This window comes from Plectropomus leopardus, chromosome 1 (genome assembly GCF_026936395.1).
Source record: "Plectropomus leopardus strain MGB_pleo_1.0 chromosome 1, ASM2693639v1, whole genome shotgun sequence".
Lineage (NCBI taxonomy): Eukaryota > Metazoa > Chordata > Actinopteri > Perciformes > Serranidae > Plectropomus > Plectropomus leopardus.
The window spans coordinates 30,850,803-30,871,580 of NC_142176.1; the positions used below are offsets into that span (position 1 = coordinate 30,850,803).

The window sequence follows — 20,778 nt, forward strand, 5'->3', positions numbered from 1 at the left end:
ACATGATGTGACTGACTGTGCAATTATCTTGAAGGCGGTTGACAGCTCCCTCATGGACAAAATCAGAACACACACACACACACACACACACACACACACACACACACACACACACACACACACACACTTGGCTGCAAAACCAATGTGGTCTCAGGGGAAAGGGTTCTATGCACTAATTGTGGGCTCAGTCCTTAATAAAACAACAATCCCATTCACAGTTTTTGCTTAAATTATCAAATTTATGAGTTACTTTATTTCACTTGGTTCACTTTAAAAAATAGCATAATCGAGGTTAGAATCTGTCCATGCAAACTTCTGATCAGTGCATTTAGGCCATTTTAGGGATGTTAAAGGTACCATTTCCATTTTTGTAATTTAATTAAAAACTTGTTGAGACCATTTAAATACCCTTGAATGTCCTGATTAGGAGAAATTTGGGGATTTAATCAGGCTTGGCTAGATTATTTCTCTCCAGGTCGAGTCTTGGCAGGGCTCCAGTTTTCATGGCCTCAACACATTCACACGCACGGGAAAGCTTCCTACTATAGATAACACTGAGCACCAGGGGGCAGCAGTGAGCACTGTCTGAGGGCCTCTAACCTCTGACCCCAACAGGCTGTTGGAGAAGAGAACAAAACTGGTTGGCTGTCCCAGCCACTTTGCCTGTAGCTCTGACTGAGGAGTGGGGGGTGGATAAAAGGAGAGAGCAGAGAGAGAAGACAGAGAAGGCAACCAAAGGCAGGAAGAAAACAGGAAGGTAACAGAAGGAGACCCCGAATCCCAACTGATATAATCAGACTAGTAAAATACAGTGCTGTAGGCCTATGTAGTAACGGCAGAAAACCAACCTTTGCACCACAACAATCATTATAAAGCATTATAGCCTAATTTGTGTGTTTGGTAAAAAAAAAAAAAAAACAAGGCACGGCATGGGACAAAAAAAAAAGAGCATCCTGATACAAAAGCAGTCTGTAATCAGTCATTCTTTCTAGTCTCTTTATCCTGTTCTGTTAACACATTTTCTCCATGTGAGGCTAATCACAGAACTGATTCAGACCAGATCTGCACAGCATGAAAACATGTAAAGATTAACCAGCACTTTATAACATACAGAAATCCACCTTGCAGGAAAGACAGAGCTGATTCATGCATTTCAAAGAGCTGCTGGTGGCAAAGATACTGTTTAATTATACAAGTGATTACATGAGAACAAATTACACAGCTTCTTCACTGTAACTTATCTTTTTTCAACAATAGATTGGATCTTATTAAGAGGTAACGTGTAATTTGCTTCCAAATTTTAACTGCTGTATACATTTCACATCAGCGTGACGCCTCTCACATCAGCAAGATTGTCAGTTTCCACCAGTCATTTTCTGCCAAAGTGTGTCTAGCACTTATTGTACATAGGCAAAGAGGTGTTACATGTTAAATGTAATCGTTGGTATCGGAAAGCAGGGTTTACTGTGTTGTTGTATTGACGTCATAGTTTACCTACAGTGTAGGCTGACGTGCACACCCATAGAAAAGTAACAATATGTTACATAAATTCCTACTGAAAACCATTTCCCACAGCACAAATTAAGCTTTTGTTAGCTTTTATTTCTCAGATTAGCAGTAAGAAATTGTGAAGACATACACCACAAAATAGTATTTTAAGTACTGTGTGTGATTTATCCCAGCTTAGTTTGAACATAGAAAAACCAATACACTGCTAGGCTAATTTATGCAACGGGAAATGTTAAAGACTTATGCCAATACCGTTAGCATGTGTGTAGAAAACATGTCTAGTATTAGACAACTGTTTTGTTGGTGAACGATGTGAGTTATAATGGGTCTGAAATTTTAAACATTACCTATGTAAATGTTTCTGTTGTTCCCAGCATCATATGAGTAGAGGAAAATGCTGCTAGCTGCTTGGCTAACAGTGGGTTTAAGTAAAATTTCATTGGCCTACGCTAATAACTTTTGCATGTTATATTTGTGGGAAAGCTTGTCTACCAAGAGACAGTTGTTTTGTCTGTGAACCTTGTGAGTTACAATGGATTTGGATGTTGAATGTTTAATATTGCCATTAAGCAGTGTCTTCTGTTTGTTTTAAGTGTGTTCTGAATAAATTAAAGTTCCCTGCACTTCATAGAAAGTCAACACAATGGCAAAGGAACCCCACAGTTTTGTCAGTGTATTTGCAAGCAACTGAGACACATAACCTCACAAGTATAAATGCTCACAACAGCTGCGTAGGCTTCGGCATAGGTTCTACGCAGAGCCTAAGCACAACTATAAATCAGCCAAGGGGCTCCCATCATGCTAACATACAGATGTTTAACACAATGTTCACCATGTTATTCACTGTCATATTTTAGTGTGCAAGCAAGCCAACATTTTCTTATTAGCACTGAATAAAAAGTGCAATGAAGTGCAAACTGAAACACCATACAAAGTGTATTTTGACTTGATAATGGCACCACATAAATGCACTGAAATGAAAAATGCAGATCTGCTGGTATCACTGGAGGTAACAAGGAAATCACTTTAAAAACACTCATATTCATCCTCCGAGGACCATGATTCTCTGTGAAAAAAAATCATGCCAATGCATCCAATAGTTGTCAGGATATTTCGGTCAGGACCAAAGTAGTGGACTAACAGTCCAACACAACAACATTCCCATCCCATTCCCATTGACCTGCTGCTAGCATTGCTAAAAACCAGCATAAGAGTGGAGACGTGGATGTCATCTGACTTTAAACAAACAAACTATGGAAGGAAGGACTGAGTGCAGAGCCTTGCACCACCTCCCAAACTTACTTCTGTTTGTGGGTGTTTTCAAACTTGCAGTTGCCTCAAGATTTCTAGCTACCCCAATTTATTGGACAAGATTTCCTCCAAAAACCACTGCAAGCTTGAGGAGACACAGGGCGGACTTTCCCAGATTACTCTAACCCCTAACACACCAACTGTTAGTCATGGCAACAAACTGGCCATCTGTGTTTTCCTACCACTCTGAGGGAACAAAGTTTCTCAATGAGCACACAGAGGCAGACACACTTGCTTGGCCATAATAGCAGAAAGCATTTCATTCATTCTCAAAACACTTGCAATGATTGTTGCGTAGCAAGCTTTGCAGGAGGTTTTGATCATTAAACCCGCCACTTCTAGCCATTACACAGCACGATGCCCTCATGTAAACACACCACCTGTGACACTGCCAGAAAGTGCCTGACAGGGTGCCAGACTCACTGCATGTGTGTGTGCATGTGTATAAAATTGAGCACAAGCTACTTGTACCTCAGTGTTGGCTCTGGTGCTTGAGTGTGTGCCTTGATGCCTGTGCATGGACTGCTTGTGATTACATTACTGGATCACTGTGTGCATCTATGAGTGTCGGTGGGGGGGTGTCTGTATGTGAGTGGTGAACAACAGCTGATCAGCGAGAGTGCACATGAGCACACTTTAGCGCAAAAGGGGGCGGAGGGTATTCAGAAAAGACACTTTGCCCATGCTGTGATGGAACAATGGCGACTGGCTGGGCTTCCACCTCCACTCTGTCAAAGCATAATCATATGAGTCTTTTCCCAGGACTCCATGAGTGTCCCACGCAATGAAATTCCTTGACAGACGTACCAGGAACCATAGTGTTTTTCAGAGTAACACTCCCAACGAAAGGTGACATATCAAGCCACAGGGTCAAAAAATATGTCCAATTGCTTCCTAGCAATGGGAACTTTCTATGTTAAAAAAAGCAAAACAAAAAAAAACAACAACATGCAGGCAGCTCTTTGGACATTGCTCTAAGAAAAGTGTGTAACCCCTCAATGCACTCCATTAAAAGTCCCCATCTTGTCTTTCTTTGCTCTTTCTCATTTGTCTCTCTCTCTCCTGCCCTTGACTTTACCCCCAACTCTTTCTCTTTCTCCGTCTTTGTCCGTCCCCCTATCTATGCCCCACTCTTTGGCCCCACAGCTATCAGATTGCAGCATTTTTCCCCTCCCCTTGTGCAAGCAGATAATTCCACCCGTGACCTCTTTGCTACCCAGCTCTTAGGCAGACTAACAGTGTAAAAAACCCATCAAGCGTGCCCCTGGCCTCGACAGATATTTGTAATAGCAACAGGGAGCAGTATGAAATGTTAATTTCCAATTTACAGTATGCTGCCCTTAAAAGCTTTAAAAAGGCGCCCAATTCTCTCAGTTTTCGCATTCATGTAGGACTGATCTGCCAAACAGTAGCCCTGACAGAAGAAATCCATTTACAGTAACTCTGTGGCACTTTTTATGTAAACTGATTTAGCCTGTAAATTAGTGTTAGATGCACATGAACTACCATTGTTGATCTTGAATGATTCTCCTTCTTCATCTTTTAAAGGCATGGGGTGCACAGACTTGTATATTTTATGACTGATGAAGACTGTATGCATTAATATAAGGCTGCCTTAAAATTATAATTTACTAAAACCATGTCTGTTGAAAATGAAGAGGCACTTTGATGCATCAGCGTGCATTGCCGAAAACGTGTGCAAAAATATCAGTTTCTTGAGCTTAAAATAAAAAAGAAAATGCACTTTCTACCATGTCCTTTGTAAATGAAGAGCAAAAATTCAAACGTAAAAAGTACAGCTTGTTTGTATGGAGGAGGGAGCACACTTTTTATGATTATGACATCAGCTCTTTGACTGTAATGGCTTTGCAAAAGCTGGTAGGAATTAGGAAATACTGACATTCACCTCAGCAGTCTCATAACGAGAAAGGTTAATTGGTCTAATTAACATTAAAAGCTGCTTTTTTCCCTGCATCATCATTTACCCGTGAATGTGTTTGGGAAATGTAATGTACACACTGTACGCCGCCTCTGGCATTTTGCCGAGAAAAGAGCGAGTTAGAGACTGAAATGCTGTTTATCCAAAGAGGAAGCCAGTTTCTTTCACACTGTCTCTCCTTTTCCGACACGTTCACATGCTTTTAGACAAGGCCACATGCATCATGTACTGCGACAAGGAAACTGGAGCAGGTGGGTTTTCGTAATGTGTTTTCACAGATGTGATCTCTGCTACGTTCTCTCTTCAGTCTCATTTCTGCTGGCGAAGACGCAGTAGGAAACGGGAACGTCCGCTCAATGTCAATGTTGAGGCAGTTTCTGCTTCGACCTCCCGCACACACTGGTCACATCTATCTCATAGCCTCTTGCCGTTGATTTAATTCAAGAGCCACACACAAATGCATGTGCGCATACATAAACACACACACACACACACACACACAAACTGAAGGTCATTCTTAATGGTCTCTGAAGCTTTTCCTTTCACCATCACTGCAAACTCTCTTCAGCCTTTTCCGCCGTCTCGCCATTCATCCCACACATACCCCTACCCCTCCTTTACGCCTTATTGTCCCCCAAACAAGAGCTCCTCATAAATAGGCATGTGACAGCTGACAAAAGCAGGGGCATCCACAAAGGATACAGTCTCATTTTACACAAAGCTAATGACTAAATAAAGACTAACACTTAAGAGTGTAAGAGAAAGAGGCCTTCTTGGAAGGGTGATTAAAAAGCTACAGCCTGTCCTCTCATCTCTCCCACCCGCATCTCCCTCTTCATTTCTCTTCATTTCAACCCACTCTTCCTCCTTTGCTCTGTGCCTTTTAACAGACTATTGCTTAAAAGTGTACCTGTTCCCAGGACACTTGTTAGCGCTCCACTAGAGGATAAGTCTGCTATCTGAGGCAGAGGAAAACCAAGTTCATCTCCATCCATGCAAGGAAATTCCCTCGGCAAATCTGACAAATCACATTGCACTCTCTCTCTCTCTGTATACCCAACCGAATGCTTTAAATGGGTGGATGAATCAAACCAATATTCCTCCATTACATTATCGTCTTCCTGCAATTTCAAACATTTGGACTGCCCCAACACATACACACAACACATGTGCACAATAAAATCGCTGCAGTCTACAGCATTTTTCTACAATCACATTTTTTTCAGGCAGAAGGGGTGCCTTTATCATATTGATATAATGTATTATGGTTTCACACTACAATCCAATATCACGATTGTTACGGCTGTGGCTCCCACCTTAGGCTTACTTTCAATAAAATGTAAAAAAAATGGTGAAACATGTTCATCACAGTTTCCCATAGGTGATGTCTTCAAATGTCTTGATTTCCCCAACTTAGAGTAGAGAAAGTCAAATATACACAATTTACTATCGTGGAAGACTCCACAAAGCTACAAATATCCACATCTACAAAAAACTGGATCTGGAGCATTTTTACTTAAAAGATTACAATTTTTTTTTATTTAAGCGTCAATCTGGTTCCCTCGACTGCCGATGGGATTTTTTCATTGGATTTTGGATTATGTGCAAATGCAATCACCAGAAGTGTGCTATAAATTAACTACACCACGGTGACATGGCTTAACCCTTTAACACTTGCATCGACATCAGTTTTCTTGTGCTGCATTTAGACACCTTTCATTAGCATTTCAACCATTTAAAATTGAGAAAATCGATATGATTTGGATTTCTATTATGATTTGGGTATTTGATTAAAAATGTCCAGAAAAATATATGTATAATTATCTTTAAAACTATATGCATAATTCTCTCAAGAATATATACAATTATGTTACAGAAAACTTTGTTTTCTGAAGAATCAAGTCAATTTGCTCAGGTTTGAAAGGGTTAATACGACCACCAGGACACCTAAAGCCTTCAAAATTTACAAGTGGGGTATTTACTGACATATTTTATGTCTTAATTTCTTAAGCTTGTATTAACCACAGACCTATTCTGAGGCTTCTAACAAAAACCGCATTCAAAACAAAAAAACAAAAAAACATTGACTTCAAGGCCAGGGACAAATTATTGTACCACTGTTTTGTGGATTTTCATGTACCACTGTGTTGTTGTGGATTCATTTTTTGTTTACCAATGTATCGATTAAATTTGTAATTTCTTAACTCTACTCCATCTACTCATTACTTAACCCCAGGCAAATCACCAGTCAATCAGAAATGCAGAATACAGAATAGTGCACCTACAAAGCTTCCAGCTAACCTGGGGCACTACATGCAGCATATGCTTTAATTTGCATACTATGTGATTCATTTCACTAATCAAAACAAACCACTAAATGTATCTGCTGGACACCTACTTGCTAGAAGAACATTTACAGTCCGGCTGTTCAGGGCTCCTATGGCGCTGGCACTCATGCAGCTGTAGCCCCCCTCCATGCCCTGGGGAGGCTGGCCAGACTTAGAGATCGGCAGCAGGAGGAGGGATCCGTTGGCCAGATACTGCAGGAAGTTACTCCCCTCTGGAGGCAGAGGCTGGCCATCATGAAGCCAGGTGACATTGAAAGGTGTATCGCTGGCCCCAAGGTTGCAGTCCAGCAAGAGGGGCAAACCTGGCTCCAACACTACATGGCTGGGCCCAGCGCCACAGCTCAGCTCCACCGAAACAGGCTTTTCTGTGAGGGACAAAGAGAAAAAAAAGTTTGTTAACCATTCTTTGTACCTGCAAAAGTTCATCCTTGATGTAAAAAATACGTCCCTAAGTCATTTTCTATTTGTCAGCATAGTTTGTGCACAATATATCCAAAGCCTCTGGAGGAACCTTTATATTGCTCTGTGAACACTATCACAGCTGAACTAAATATTGCATGTTTCTTCTCCACTGATCCAATTTTTCAGATATCTGCATCATTTGTCATTTTTCTGTCTTCTTTGTCAGTTGGAATGTTTGGCAATTTGTCATTTTATATCATAACTTCAATGAAATCAATAGTGTTGGCAAGACAGATGAGTAAGGGTAGTGGATTCCAGACACTGGGTGTTTTGGGGACAGACAAGAGGCCAGAGTCAGAGGAAGAGTAGGAGGAGTTCTGAAAATTAACTGGGTGCAGAGGCATGGAGGGATTTGTATTTTAGCAGCAGGACTTAAATGTCAGTGGGAGAGAGGAGAAGTCCTGGAGTGAGAGGTTGATGAGTCTGTGTGAGATGAGCTACAGAGTGCTACATAAACTGCAGTGAAAGGTGATGTAGTTGTCTGACCACAGCCATTCTACCATGCTTAAATTCTCAATATAAAACATGATTTTGACAGAAAGTTGCAAATTGTTCAAAAAATGAATGCATTCATGGCCACATTGTAAATGTTTTAACACACTTTTTGAACCTTTATCCTATCTTTATATCATTACGTATATCTCACCTACATAGTTGATATTATCTCTGTGTTGTTGCACTTTATTTTTGTTAGAGATGTTTGGGTTGTAGCCAAGTCATCAGCACTGTTAAGTGCTGCTTAACAGTTTTAATTCTGTTCTTTAAAGAACGAGATAGAAAAGGGTAAGAAAAAATAGTGACAAATCTAATGAAAAAGGGATTTCATGAAAAAAGTAGAGGGGAAAGATCAAGAGAGAACTAGTGATATGAGATAAAAAAAGAACTACAGACTTCAAACCTCGACTGACACGACAAACAGGCTGAATAGCATTACAGAAATAAGGAAAGAACATAAAAAGTAAGGGCCACAGTAGCTCTACTTTGCACTACTTTGATGGACAACCCATATTATCTTATTGAGAGTAGTGTTGGTGCTTTTAATGCATGCATTAACATATATTCTGTTATCCAGGGGAGGCCAGACAAGAAGTACAAGACAAGTTGAAGGAGAGTGAATCTGCCGCATTTAGTGCTCAGGTGATGTTTAACTACATTTTTTTATGCTTGTATTTTATAACAGAAGAAGGGAGAATCAAACTTTTAAAAAGACATTTAGAGACATTAAATAGCAATTAGGATAAAGCATTAATCATATCTCTGTTGGACATGGGCAGATCATGAGAGAGTGGGCCTCTGGGCACAGGTATGCACCACCCCTCCTATACAAGAACTAGAAACATAGACTTTGTGGTAATTTTGTCTCTTTATTTGTTTTGCATCTGTTTGTTACCATTACATAATACATCATCTTGTGGTTTTGTGTCTCCTTGTCATTGTTTTGCCCCTTTTTTACTTAATTTAAGATCATATAAGAGACAGCGCAAACAGCAGGCATCCTGAAAAAAACAAAACAAAAACAAAAAACCAAAAACATGAAGCAACATAATAATTATGTATTGGTTTAAAAAACACAGATCAGTGTAATAAGTCTACCGTAAAAAACAGAACAATATTATAAGTAAGCAGAAAAAGGCAAAATATAATAATAAGACAATTGTGTCTCTTTGCAGTTGCTTTGCATGTGGTCTCATCGGCATGTGGAGTGAGTACGTTTTAACTTGTATTACATTTTGCAGGTAAAGTCCAGGGGGCCCTAACACTTTAGACCCCTGGTCATGTGTCTGGTAGGTCAGTTCAGAAATTCATGCTGTTAGGTAACTGTATTTGACATGCTGTTTGTAGTCAGGATTTTCAAACTTGCTTTCCATTAGAATTATATATCATTTAGCTTTCCCTCTTGTAACTGAAGTGCCGTGACCAATTTAACATCTTCTGAGTGAGTTCTCTCATCTTGCTTATAAAACCTCTGTATTCCTATTGTCTGACCTCCTCTGTACACAAACCTGGTGTCTGACTTTTCTGTTTTGCTCTTAAGTGCAGTCGCAATTACTGCGGCATCAGAATCCAACTGAACACATTAACACTGAAAGCAGAGATGTTTGGGTTGTAGCCAGTCGTCAGATGAAAGTAGTCTGCGTGAATGTGGAGGTTTTTCAGTCATAAAAGTCACTAGTTTCAAATTAGCTTTGACAGCCTTTGGGAAATAAAACAACATTAACCTATCGCTTTAGTTCGACCTCCACAGTCTGGATGTGAAAGTGCAGTGCAGCAATTAAACCCACCTGGAATTACTTGCTGGCTTATGATTTAAATCATCACCCTACAATTCATTGCAATGTAATCAGAAGAAAATCATCTCTTAATAAAAAATATATATTTCACTCTTTTCAAAAGTGAAAGCTTGTTGGCAGAGCAGCGAATAACAGCAGCCTAAAAAATACATCCAGCCATCTGTCAAAACTGGACCAAAGTCCCCTGAAATTTTGCTTTAAAAAAAAACAACAACATCCTTTCTTTTCATTTAATGAAAATAAACTGCTTTACTGAACACTTGGACAGCTTTTTGGGCAAAGTGTCATTTATTACAGTACTATACACAGGGATGTACAAGTGAGTTTCCACCACACAGGGGCGCCCCCAAGGGAAAGTCAAGCAGGGCGATGGCCACCCTAATACAATTACTGCCCCCCTCATGTAAAAAGAGTTGAAAGCTTCCATTACTGCCTCTCAGTAGACAACTTAAGGAATCAATTGGTACCAACTTTACCAACATAGCTTAGAGAGAAGGGACCTAAATAATACTCCAAAATCTGGCTAAATTTTGACGAAAGAACAACTAGCATGTCCATTTTCAAGGGGGTTCCTTGAATGAATATGGATTCTTAGTCTCCCCATAACTTAAGGCTTGTTCCCTGTAAATGTTTTGTTCCTTACAGCCAATGTGCTCTTCCAAATTAAAGCTGCATATTTGTCTTTTTAAGGAAAAGGACTACCAGCCTATTTGAAGAAAAAATGAACCACCTAGATAAATTACACATTTAAACAGGCTTGTTGTGGTAGTCAAAATGTTGACTGTACTAGTATTAGTCAGTAAACACCAGATATTTGTATTATTAACTGCAAAATAAGAACCCAAATTACATCAGGATTCTCTCCATATTGACATAGTTTCCTACTAGCCTATGTACTTCAACACCATAATTGAATTCCTTAAAGTCTGTTATGGCTTTTGGTTTTGGTGCCATCCCAAGAAGCCCCAGCTGGTCACCCCTATGCCGAATTTCTGAAAGGACCACTGCCATCACAGCAATGGTAGATTGTGTTACCGCCAGGGTACACCTACAACTGACAAAAAAATTAAAATTAAGGACATGTTACTTAAAATGTCTTTTTCATGAAGTCATTACTGCATCTGTGCAAGTAATATCATTTAAACTCCCCTTCTACAGTTCATTTAACAAACCACTTCATGAATCCAGCTTAGAAACACTATTTTCTCATACTTACATTAACACACACACACACATACACACATAGGCAGGTTTCTTTCAGCTTCTCTTTCTCCAGCATTGGATTAATTAAGTTAATGGGAGATGGAATTTTTTCCTTGATTAAATGAGGCCTGACCCCCCACCATCGCTTCCTGATGAAGAGGCTGGGTAATGCTGAGAGAGGCTGCACACACAAACACACACATACACATCTGCCATGGAGACAACATAAACATGCATGCACACACATGCACCCAAACAGACACACATGTAAAGAAAACTAAAACACGCTCTCACTGGCGTTGGAGCGCGCCAACACACACACTGACACAGATCACCTCCACGGCTCCTCTCTTACTCACTCCCATTTCGACTAATTAGGTCTCATTAAGTCATTAAAACGTTAGCAGCCATTTCCCAGCTCACTGCCAATGGTTTCAGTTGGCGAGAGGTGGGGATCATTCTGCGTTGGATATGGAAGCCATTACGTCTCATAAAAGTGAAGTAGAAGTGTGATGAGGAACATGCAAAACAGAAAAAAGCAGGAAAACACAAATTTTCCTAATTAACCTGTGCACTACAAATTATGTACTAAGATGAAATAAAACATGGGTGTTAAAAAAGTTACTGCTACAGTAAGGTCCTTTTACAGTATGACCTGCTGTCCTTTAAAATAATAGGCATAGTAAGCATAACACATGTTTCACGTAGTGGCTATTTCATTTGGGAATAAAACACTTGATATTGAGACACGTTCCCACCGGAAACCTCGAAGTGTCCTTGATTTGTGGCCATGTGCAGCACACACACATGTTCACACACTGACATGTACCCACATGCCCATTTACAACACATACACAGACACATGCACGCCCACAGAGTAACTATCAGTGTCTCATGCGGACACATTGTGGTAAAAAGGGGTGGGGGGAACTGTGAAGTGGCCATTTTGCCATTTTACTGTACGAATGGGAGCTGCTGGAAAGGACGGGGTGCACTCTGGGATATAGTAGCGGCTGTGCGGTCTCACTGACCTGTAGTGAATGGATTGTGATGGCCCTGCGCCAAGAGGTTCATAGCTTACTCTAAGTAGAGAGAGGACAGTGGTTTACAAAAGGGAGAGAGGATGAAATACAGCCTCTGTCGCGGTTACTACAAACAAACCCGAGGACCATGACAGCCTGATGGACAGCAGGAGAAATACAAAAAGGGAGAAACAAAGACGCAGGCAAACCACACACAGACAATAAAGTACCCCTTAGCAGATCTGAAAAAAAATTGACACCTTATCTGGAATTATAATATCCTTTTAATTGTGCCAATAACAGTATTTTGGGTGGGAGGTTATAATGGTTCCAAAGATTTTGTGAGTTCCTGTTTGGTGCACCTTCACATGACTGCCATATATCAGGCGGTTAAATGGTTAAAGACTGATTTGTAGCCCTATTAGTTATTAAACACACACACAAAGAGGAGAAACAAAACACACTTAGACAAAGAAACAGACAGTCTCTGTCTGTCATACTGACGGAGAAAAAGACAGAGAAAAGGAAAGGGAAATGGAGAAGTTAGGAGGGCAGCGCTCTTGATACCATCAACACTATTTGGCTGGTCCATTTCTGTTAATGGATCACCTATTCACAAAATGTTTGGGAAAACAGAAGGAGAAAGAGGAGGAGCAGGAGGAGGAGAGTGACCCAGCACAGCTCACTGTCAACAGAGACTGAACACCACATGACCCGGGGGCCACAACTCAGGTTTCCACAGTCTCTGAAGTGAAGGTATCCAATACCTCAGGCCTTTCAGGAACAACAGATAAAGAGGCTCGCCAAAAAGGCTCCAAAAACGGGTGCTTTACGTGATGCATCGAATATTGTTTTAACCCCGATGCGATGTACCCAAGTGATACCCAAGTAGAGGTGAAATATATGGCTAAAATCTTCTATCACAGTATAATTACAAAATCAGTGTATGGTGTGTGTATATATATATATATATATATATACACCAATACAGTAATTGTTCTTTAAATTTAATTTAATTTAAGAAATGATAAAAACATACTGTACTTAATCATATAATAATAAGACTGCCTCTCATAAGACAACACTTGAGTTAAAACCAGGAGATCAAAACAGTACAATCACTTTTTTTTTAATGGAAGCTAAAGTGTTTGACATAGGTGTACATTTGAAATGTGCATTTGTCCCCATCCATAAAAACATTGAGGTAGAAATTTTCTACACCATATTTCTACACCCTAGTTCTACACCGTAAATTAATGCAAAAAACTGCAGCATAAAAATTCACCACAATATAGGAAATTAAGTGTTTGATGCACATCATTTTGCGCAGAAACCCACTATAGCCACTGCTTCATGTGCCCCACCACTAGTACTAACTGCTCTTTTTTTGGTCCTCTATCATCACTAATGTTTACTACAGCAGGCTAATTCTCTGCTACAAACCAAGAATATACACCATTGTCACGTTATAGCCTTGTTATATTTATCTTTTAATAAAAAAACATAAAAATAAATTGTACGCTGTCATTTTCAATTTCCTCTGGTATCAAGAATGAACATCTATATCTCCTTTAAGGTGTTGTATCAAAGTTAGAAATGCCAGCATCATGACAACACTAGCTGAGGCAGATGGGAATGTCATTAGTTTGAAAGTATTTGGTGATAAATCCAATTAATGGATGAATTAAAAATTAAGTAAGTTATAATCATTTATCCACTGGGAAACATGTATGAGTACCAAATTTCACGGCATTTAATTCATTTATTTAATTCAGGACCAACAGACCGGCACTGCCATCCACAGAACACTGCAAGCATGGTTTAAAAGTGCCACAAGTGGTGCTGAATAACAAGTGCCAAGTAGTAGACTGACCAAGGTCACAAAAAAGATATTGAGAGAGAGGATACAAGACCAAGAGATAAAACCCAGAATTACAGAATGAAATACAGGACTGAACAGTGCAGATAAGATTAGGGCAGCCTTGAGACTCAATTGAAAGAGAGCAGCGAAATGTGATTACAGACACTTTTGTGAAGAGGGACCACAAAAGCACTCAGAAGTACGGATAACCAGATTGCCTTGTATCCCCTGTTAAATTGACACAGAAGCAGCAGATAATTGCTATGAGTTGTTCCTGAATTATGTTGGCAATGTATTGTACCATACACTGAGGAAGTACTTGGAAAAACAGCACTGGAGGCCACCACCATTCACTGAAACCTAAATACATGCTGAGTGGACAGGGACAGATGGTCTGATTGATAGCACTGGGCCATTTACAGCAGGATAACTCCTGTGTGTGTGTGTGCATGTGTGTGGTAGGTCTGGATGCCACAAACCAAACCTCAATTCAAGCTCAACTAGTGCTCGCCTGTTGTTCTAGCGCAGCCCTTGTTTGCAAATTCAATCCCCGTACATCGATAACAACAAGGTAAAAAAATAGCCCCGGCACTTACACGTGCTTGTGGCCAAAAACTAACCTGCGTGTGAATGAATCGATATTTTGAAGCCACAGTTGTGATAATCTGAGCAGAGAGGCAGATAGCTATATACCCTGCAGGGATACGGAGACTCTCAGGTTTCAGTATGCAGGTGGAAATGCCTGTGTAATAGCAAAGAAACAGAAAGCTTCACTGACAGATGTGCCTAACCACTGTCGAAGTAGTAACGCTTTTATCAAGTAAGTAGGTTTTATCTCTGTCTTTCATGCTAAAAATGTTGCCTTGGGAATTGGGATCTTTCCAGAAAAATGTAAAAAAAAAAAAAAAAAAGTGTCATCATGTGTCTGAAGCATGCTACACACTCAAACCTCTTTATGAGTCTTAAATTCCTCTGATGGCAAATAAAAGTCTCTATTTACTAGTTAAGCAATGCTGAATACAGAGAGCTCAACATTTCACTGAATCCACAGTGAGGCTGTGAGTCACTCAACAATCTAAACAGCTGCCGTGTCAGGTGTTAACCGTTCAAGCTGTGTTTCCTCCCATGACGATACAGCAGGGTTCTTCTCACACCCCGTCATCTTAACCACAAACACACACACTCACTCTCACCGACAGAAAGCTGATAGAATGAAACAAAGATTTCACTCAGCGCACTGGAGAGTTGACTGAGTTTACAGATACCGACAGGGATGCAGTATTAATAGAACTTGCTTTATGCACTTCTTTTTTCTGACAAAAAACAGTCTAAAGCATGTTTCTAAATAAAAGGTGCTAGGCCTATTTATGACGTTCAAAGTCTGTGCCGAGATTGCGAGCACGTAGCTCTCACCTCTGACGTCAAAAACATGGGGACGGATGAGCCAAAATTGCAGCAGCAATCTTCCCAACCATTAGCTGTAACCATCATATAAGCGCAGTGCAGAGCGGCAGCGGTTAGCAATCCAGTCGGACACGAAGGGAGGGGCTCACGTGTACAAGCATGTACAAGCATGTACATGCAGCCAGCCTGTCTACCAAAACAAAAAACAGATAAGCTCGGATGACAACACACTGAAGGTCCATGAATTCATTCTCTGCTCAGGATGCCATTATTCCTTTATATTTTTACATAGCAAAGAGTTGTTTTTTGCTATATTAATTTTCAAAATCTCATGTAGAAACTTTAAATGCACTGTCAATGTGAAACCATTAAAATTGCTTGCTTGTTTGTTTCTTTCTTTCTTTTGCCACTGACAGGCATAGATTGTTATTGTAAGTGTCCGGCAAAAGTACGGAAAGGATCCAGCGTTTTTCTTTGTCTTTCACTCGATCAAGTCTGTTTGTTATTGTGTCTGAGTCTTGCTTAAGGAGTCTCACTCTGAAGTCTTGCGGGACTTGAGCTGTTACATGAAAAAAAAGTTGTTCTCATTAGTCACTGAGACACAAAAACATGGGAAATAGGATCCAGGTTGAAAAATTCCAACGTTTCTCTTTAAGTATTCAGTTTCTGCTCTGGACCACTGGTGTCAAGATCAAATGGCATATTGAAAATCTTCACTGTAAATTAAAAAAAACTACACATTTGAATTATCACAATCTAATTACCTCCAAAAAGCACATTACTGACATGTTAAGATGAAGAAGAAATGTTTATCTTCATTATTAGTGAATCTAATGATTATGTTGTGTGATTAATCAAATAGTTCAGCGGCTGTCTGGCTTTAAAATATCAAATAAATGGTCATATAAAGGGTCATCCCCATTCCTATTGCTTAAGTTGACATACTTAAATTGCATGATTTGTCCCTAACATTTTTAGTTAAATATTGCTAAAGAAAAAGAAATCTAGCAAATAGATGAATAACTACATTTAAAATGTTGGAACCAGTAGATTTTGGGCATTTTTGAATAAAATTGGTTCCACATTGTTTCAGCTCTACATGTTAACAAAACTTCACTGACAATTTGTCAACCTGCCTTTGCACCTGTCACACTGTAAAACACTACTACTGTCCAAACATTTTACATGAAAAGTTTTCATGTTTTGCATACAGTAATGAACCACAAAGTTGACATTTATATTTATGATCATGAAGTGACTTTTCTCAAAGCCAGCATAACAGCAAATGGCATGAAAGTGTGGAATGAAAGAAAGAGGGGCTGTGGTGAGACAAACATGGCTCCTGTGTCCCGCTGAAAGTGTGTGCACAAGAGGGAAAAAAGGGAGCAGAGCAGAGAAAGAGGGATAGAGAATGAGAGAGGGGGGGCGCACCAGTACAGTCCCTCATGCCTCCTGTTCTATGTACAGTGCTCATTCATCCCAGTCTGGCTTCCTCCAATCACAGAGCAGCATTCCTGTATGCAGGGCCTCCCAGCAGCATGGGGCCTCCACATGGCCATGTCAAGTGCCAGGCCCACTTGCATGAGTCAACAAAGCGAGACAATAAAACTAACATGGGAGTAACACGGGAGATCCAAATCAGAATCTGTTTGTTCATGCAGCAGCGCAATGAATGTCCAGGAATTTGTGCCGGCAACATTGGTGTATGAGACGCTATACTGGTAGCGTAAAGGTTCATGGTATGTGGAGAGAAGCGCAGCAAAATGGCACGTACTGGAAGGTCTTATATGGAAAAACACCCTCCTCCTACTCAACTCTTTGAAGTGAGGCACATGTACATTTTAATGCTCGTGTGCAAGGATCAGGGTTGAGCATCTCACACAAGGTCAGGATGATGAATGAGACTGCTATGTGACACTACCTGGCACATGCAGGGAAGGGCATACTGCACTGAGCAAACTTCACATTATTATGCTCACACATTGGGGTTCTCATTAATGACATTTCCCAGCACTGATGTGAGAGAGATGTGCTGCGATCTTTGAGTAATATACTGCATCTGAATGAGAACTAAAGGGCGGGTGTAACCTAGAATGCAGAGATTCCAAATGCAATATGAGTTATCCAGGATTTAAAGTACAATCTAATGTGACAATCCTCCTGTGGTTTCTATGCATGTGAATTTCCTGAACTGCCTATCCCCACTGCAGCACATACTCATCAATGTACCATTCCTCTGAAGCTGAACCACAACTCGGGAGTGACACAGCATTTTTTTACCCAAATCTTCCCACCTGCATGGCCACCTTCAGTTTAACTCCTCTGCTGTCATGTGACCAAGCAGACAGCGGGGAGGAATGGAAGGAATGCGAATGCAGGTTAGTTGACCAAGCAAGCACCCCCAGACTGCTGCTTCTCTCATAAAAGTGCACAACCACACACACACACACACACAAAGATAAAGCTACACTGGTAGAATAAAAGCCAAAGTAAAAAAAAAAGAAGAAAAAAAGGCAGTGACAAATCACTGACGAGTTGTAAAAGGTAAATAAAACCAGAAGTATGATAGGTAGACCTTTTAGTGACCAGAATACAAGATCCTGGGTGAGTTGATCAGAAGTAATCTGATCTGATTAGATCAAATCTTGGAAACAGGTTATTCAAAAGTTTTGAAATCAGATTGCTGTAGATCACGTAATCCAGTTTTGGTTTTGATTTGGATCAAACCTTCAGTATGTGCTGTACAAAACTTTTGATTGGGATACAATAAAAAAAGCCATTATCCTCATCTCACAGGAAAGGTAGATTTCAGGCACAAAATGCAATACCAGTTTTAAAGTTGTCAAATATATATACATTTATTTATATGTTACACTTTTTAACCACTACAGTGATAAAGCAGATAAAATAGACATATAATACAGGCCTCTCAGTACAGTAAATGAAAAAAAAAATCCACATAAAATAACCTCACATATAGTAATAATATAAACTTAAATTTACATTATATTAACTTTCATTTTGTGCTTTACATTAATTGCAATGATACAGTCAAAAGTTTCTAACAATTGCTTTCCCTGTGCTGTTTTCTGTCTCTTCAAATAAAAACACTGTGACTGCACACTGGCTATTCTGCCTGTTGTTTGTTACATAGCTACATAGCCTACATAGGGATATGTAGTCCAATTTAGCAGACTGGTTATCTAGTTATTTGGCAATCTTAAAAAGTTTGTATCTGGATCAGGTTGATCCAATCCAATGTTGCCTTGAAAAAAAAGAAAGTAAAAAAGATTAGTTCATCGTGGTTCCCAAAACATGGGTTTTCCAGATCCAGATAACTCTAAACTAGGTTATTTTTTTTGTAAATAACTGTAAATAACAAAGGATCCCTAGAGGAATTTGTGGAGTAACAAAATATCCACTACTATAAAGGGCTGGTTGAAGTTGATGTTCAATACTGCAACCGCTGTCAGCGGAGTTGTGGCTATAGTTAGAACAAGTGCTGGGATTCAAATGAGGTTATGATTAGACCTTGGACTAAGGTTAGCGTTGGCTTGATCAGATAAAATACAGGATACTCCCTTCAGTGCAGCTGTGACCTGCCTATGAGTTGTTGGGCAAATTTCACCTTCAGTTTGTTGGTTAGCTCAAGGAAAAGATTTCTGGTTTGGGGTAAAGTGAACGGATTTCTGCCGGAGAGGCAAAATTCTCCAATGCTGTACACCAACCTCAGCTCAAAACACATCATGTAACATCATGTTATCAATTGCACTATGTGGCAAACCTCACTGACCAGGTAAGCCAATAGGATAAAATAGCACAATCCATCTGAGTTGCATCACTGCAGCAGTGATATCTATTTGTGTTCCTGGCATCAAAGAATTAACAGATAGCAGCTTCACAGAGACCTGAAAATATTTGATTTCTGTATGCAATTGAGGTGCAACTCCATGCAAAAGCTGCTAAGAGAGAATATTGTTATAGGTCCTGTGAGGTTCTCTGTGATGTAAATGCTCTGCCTATTTTATGTGTTGGCGTCATCTGAAAGTACTACCTTGTAATTTTTTTCTACACAGAGCAAGTGTGAACAAAAGTAGTATCATTGCTGGTACCAACACATTCAAGATTACATAGCTGTTACATATGACATTTTTGGTGTACTGAGTGCAAACCACTCACAAAAGACTTTTAGGTGAAGCTATGACTCTGAAATGTGACTAATATGAGCTGTGCAAGAAACATTCTTTTTTTAAAAAAGAAAATGACTGAGAATTGGTGTGATGGCCAAATTAGAGAATGGCTCTCCTTCAGATGGCAAGATAACAAGATATCTTAGTGATACACTGCAATAAACAATCTCTCACTTTGGCACCTGGCATGTCTCATGGGCCAAATTCCAAACAGCTCTATATAACCCTCCTGTCATGATTGAAAAGAGTCAAATTGATCTTTTCCATTACTGAGACCAACGAGTGAATGCCAAAAAGCCATTACTTTAGCAGATGGTTAAAAATGTTCTATATCTGAAAATGGTCTATACATCTAATTACAGCATACTGGAATGCAATAAAATAAAAAAAAATGAATGACGAACTTATGGGAATTGAAGGGTCGTGGTCTCTAAATATATTTGTTCGGCAAATTATACAATTATAACCCCTGTCAAAGGTTTTAGAGATATTTTATCAAAGATATAACCCACGCTTCACATAAATGCATACATGTATGCTTATGCGAAATTAAACACTCATTAGTTCACAAGGTTCTATTTTCAGATAGTTCTAAGAGGCTGTGCTATTCATCATTGGAAAAAAAGAACTAGCAAAATAAATTCAACACAGTGCTTTGAACATCCCAAGAGAGCAAATCATTTGAATTCATTGCAGACAAAATCGAGCTCAAGACTTCCTTTCCTTTCACACAAACACTTCTGCGCTTATGATTGCCTCCCTGGCAGCATGAATAGGCGCGCACAGGGCACCATAAAAATCAACATATTCACTGCACAAATATACCCCGCTGAAACTCAGCCCAGGGCATCTTTAAATAATATGCATCCTAATTTAGCATGGACTCTCTGGGGAGGGGATCAAGATGCACTCACAAATCGCAGCTGACACACCCACGCTTACACACAAGCAAGCAGGCAGGCACACTGGGGGTGAATGTACCTCAGTAAACACACAGATACTTAATTTACTGCTAATGTGTAACGGGCTATTTTCCACATGCACTGCTGTCAAACAAGCTCTGATTCTCAAGAGAGCTGTGCATGTATGTTCACAGAAAGATTGTAATAAGTTTGGGCACAAAGTTTAAACAAGGCTAACAAATTAGAACACAGTCATTAAAAGTACAATTTACATAAGTACATCATTTATACATCAGTTAAATTAGAAATGTAATTGCATGAAGTCATTAAGGAGGG

General features: G+C 39.7%; 1 protein-coding gene across 1 annotated transcript in view; it reads right to left on the reverse strand.

Moving 5' to 3' along the window:
* igdcc4 (immunoglobulin superfamily, DCC subclass, member 4) overlaps positions 1-20,778 on the reverse strand; it is a 70,003-nt gene that overhangs the window by 37,302 nt on the left and 11,923 nt on the right. The window contains 1 exon segment of the mRNA XM_042514062.2: positions 7,158-7,472. Coding sequence (XP_042369996.2) covers positions 7,158-7,472 — 315 coding nt within the window.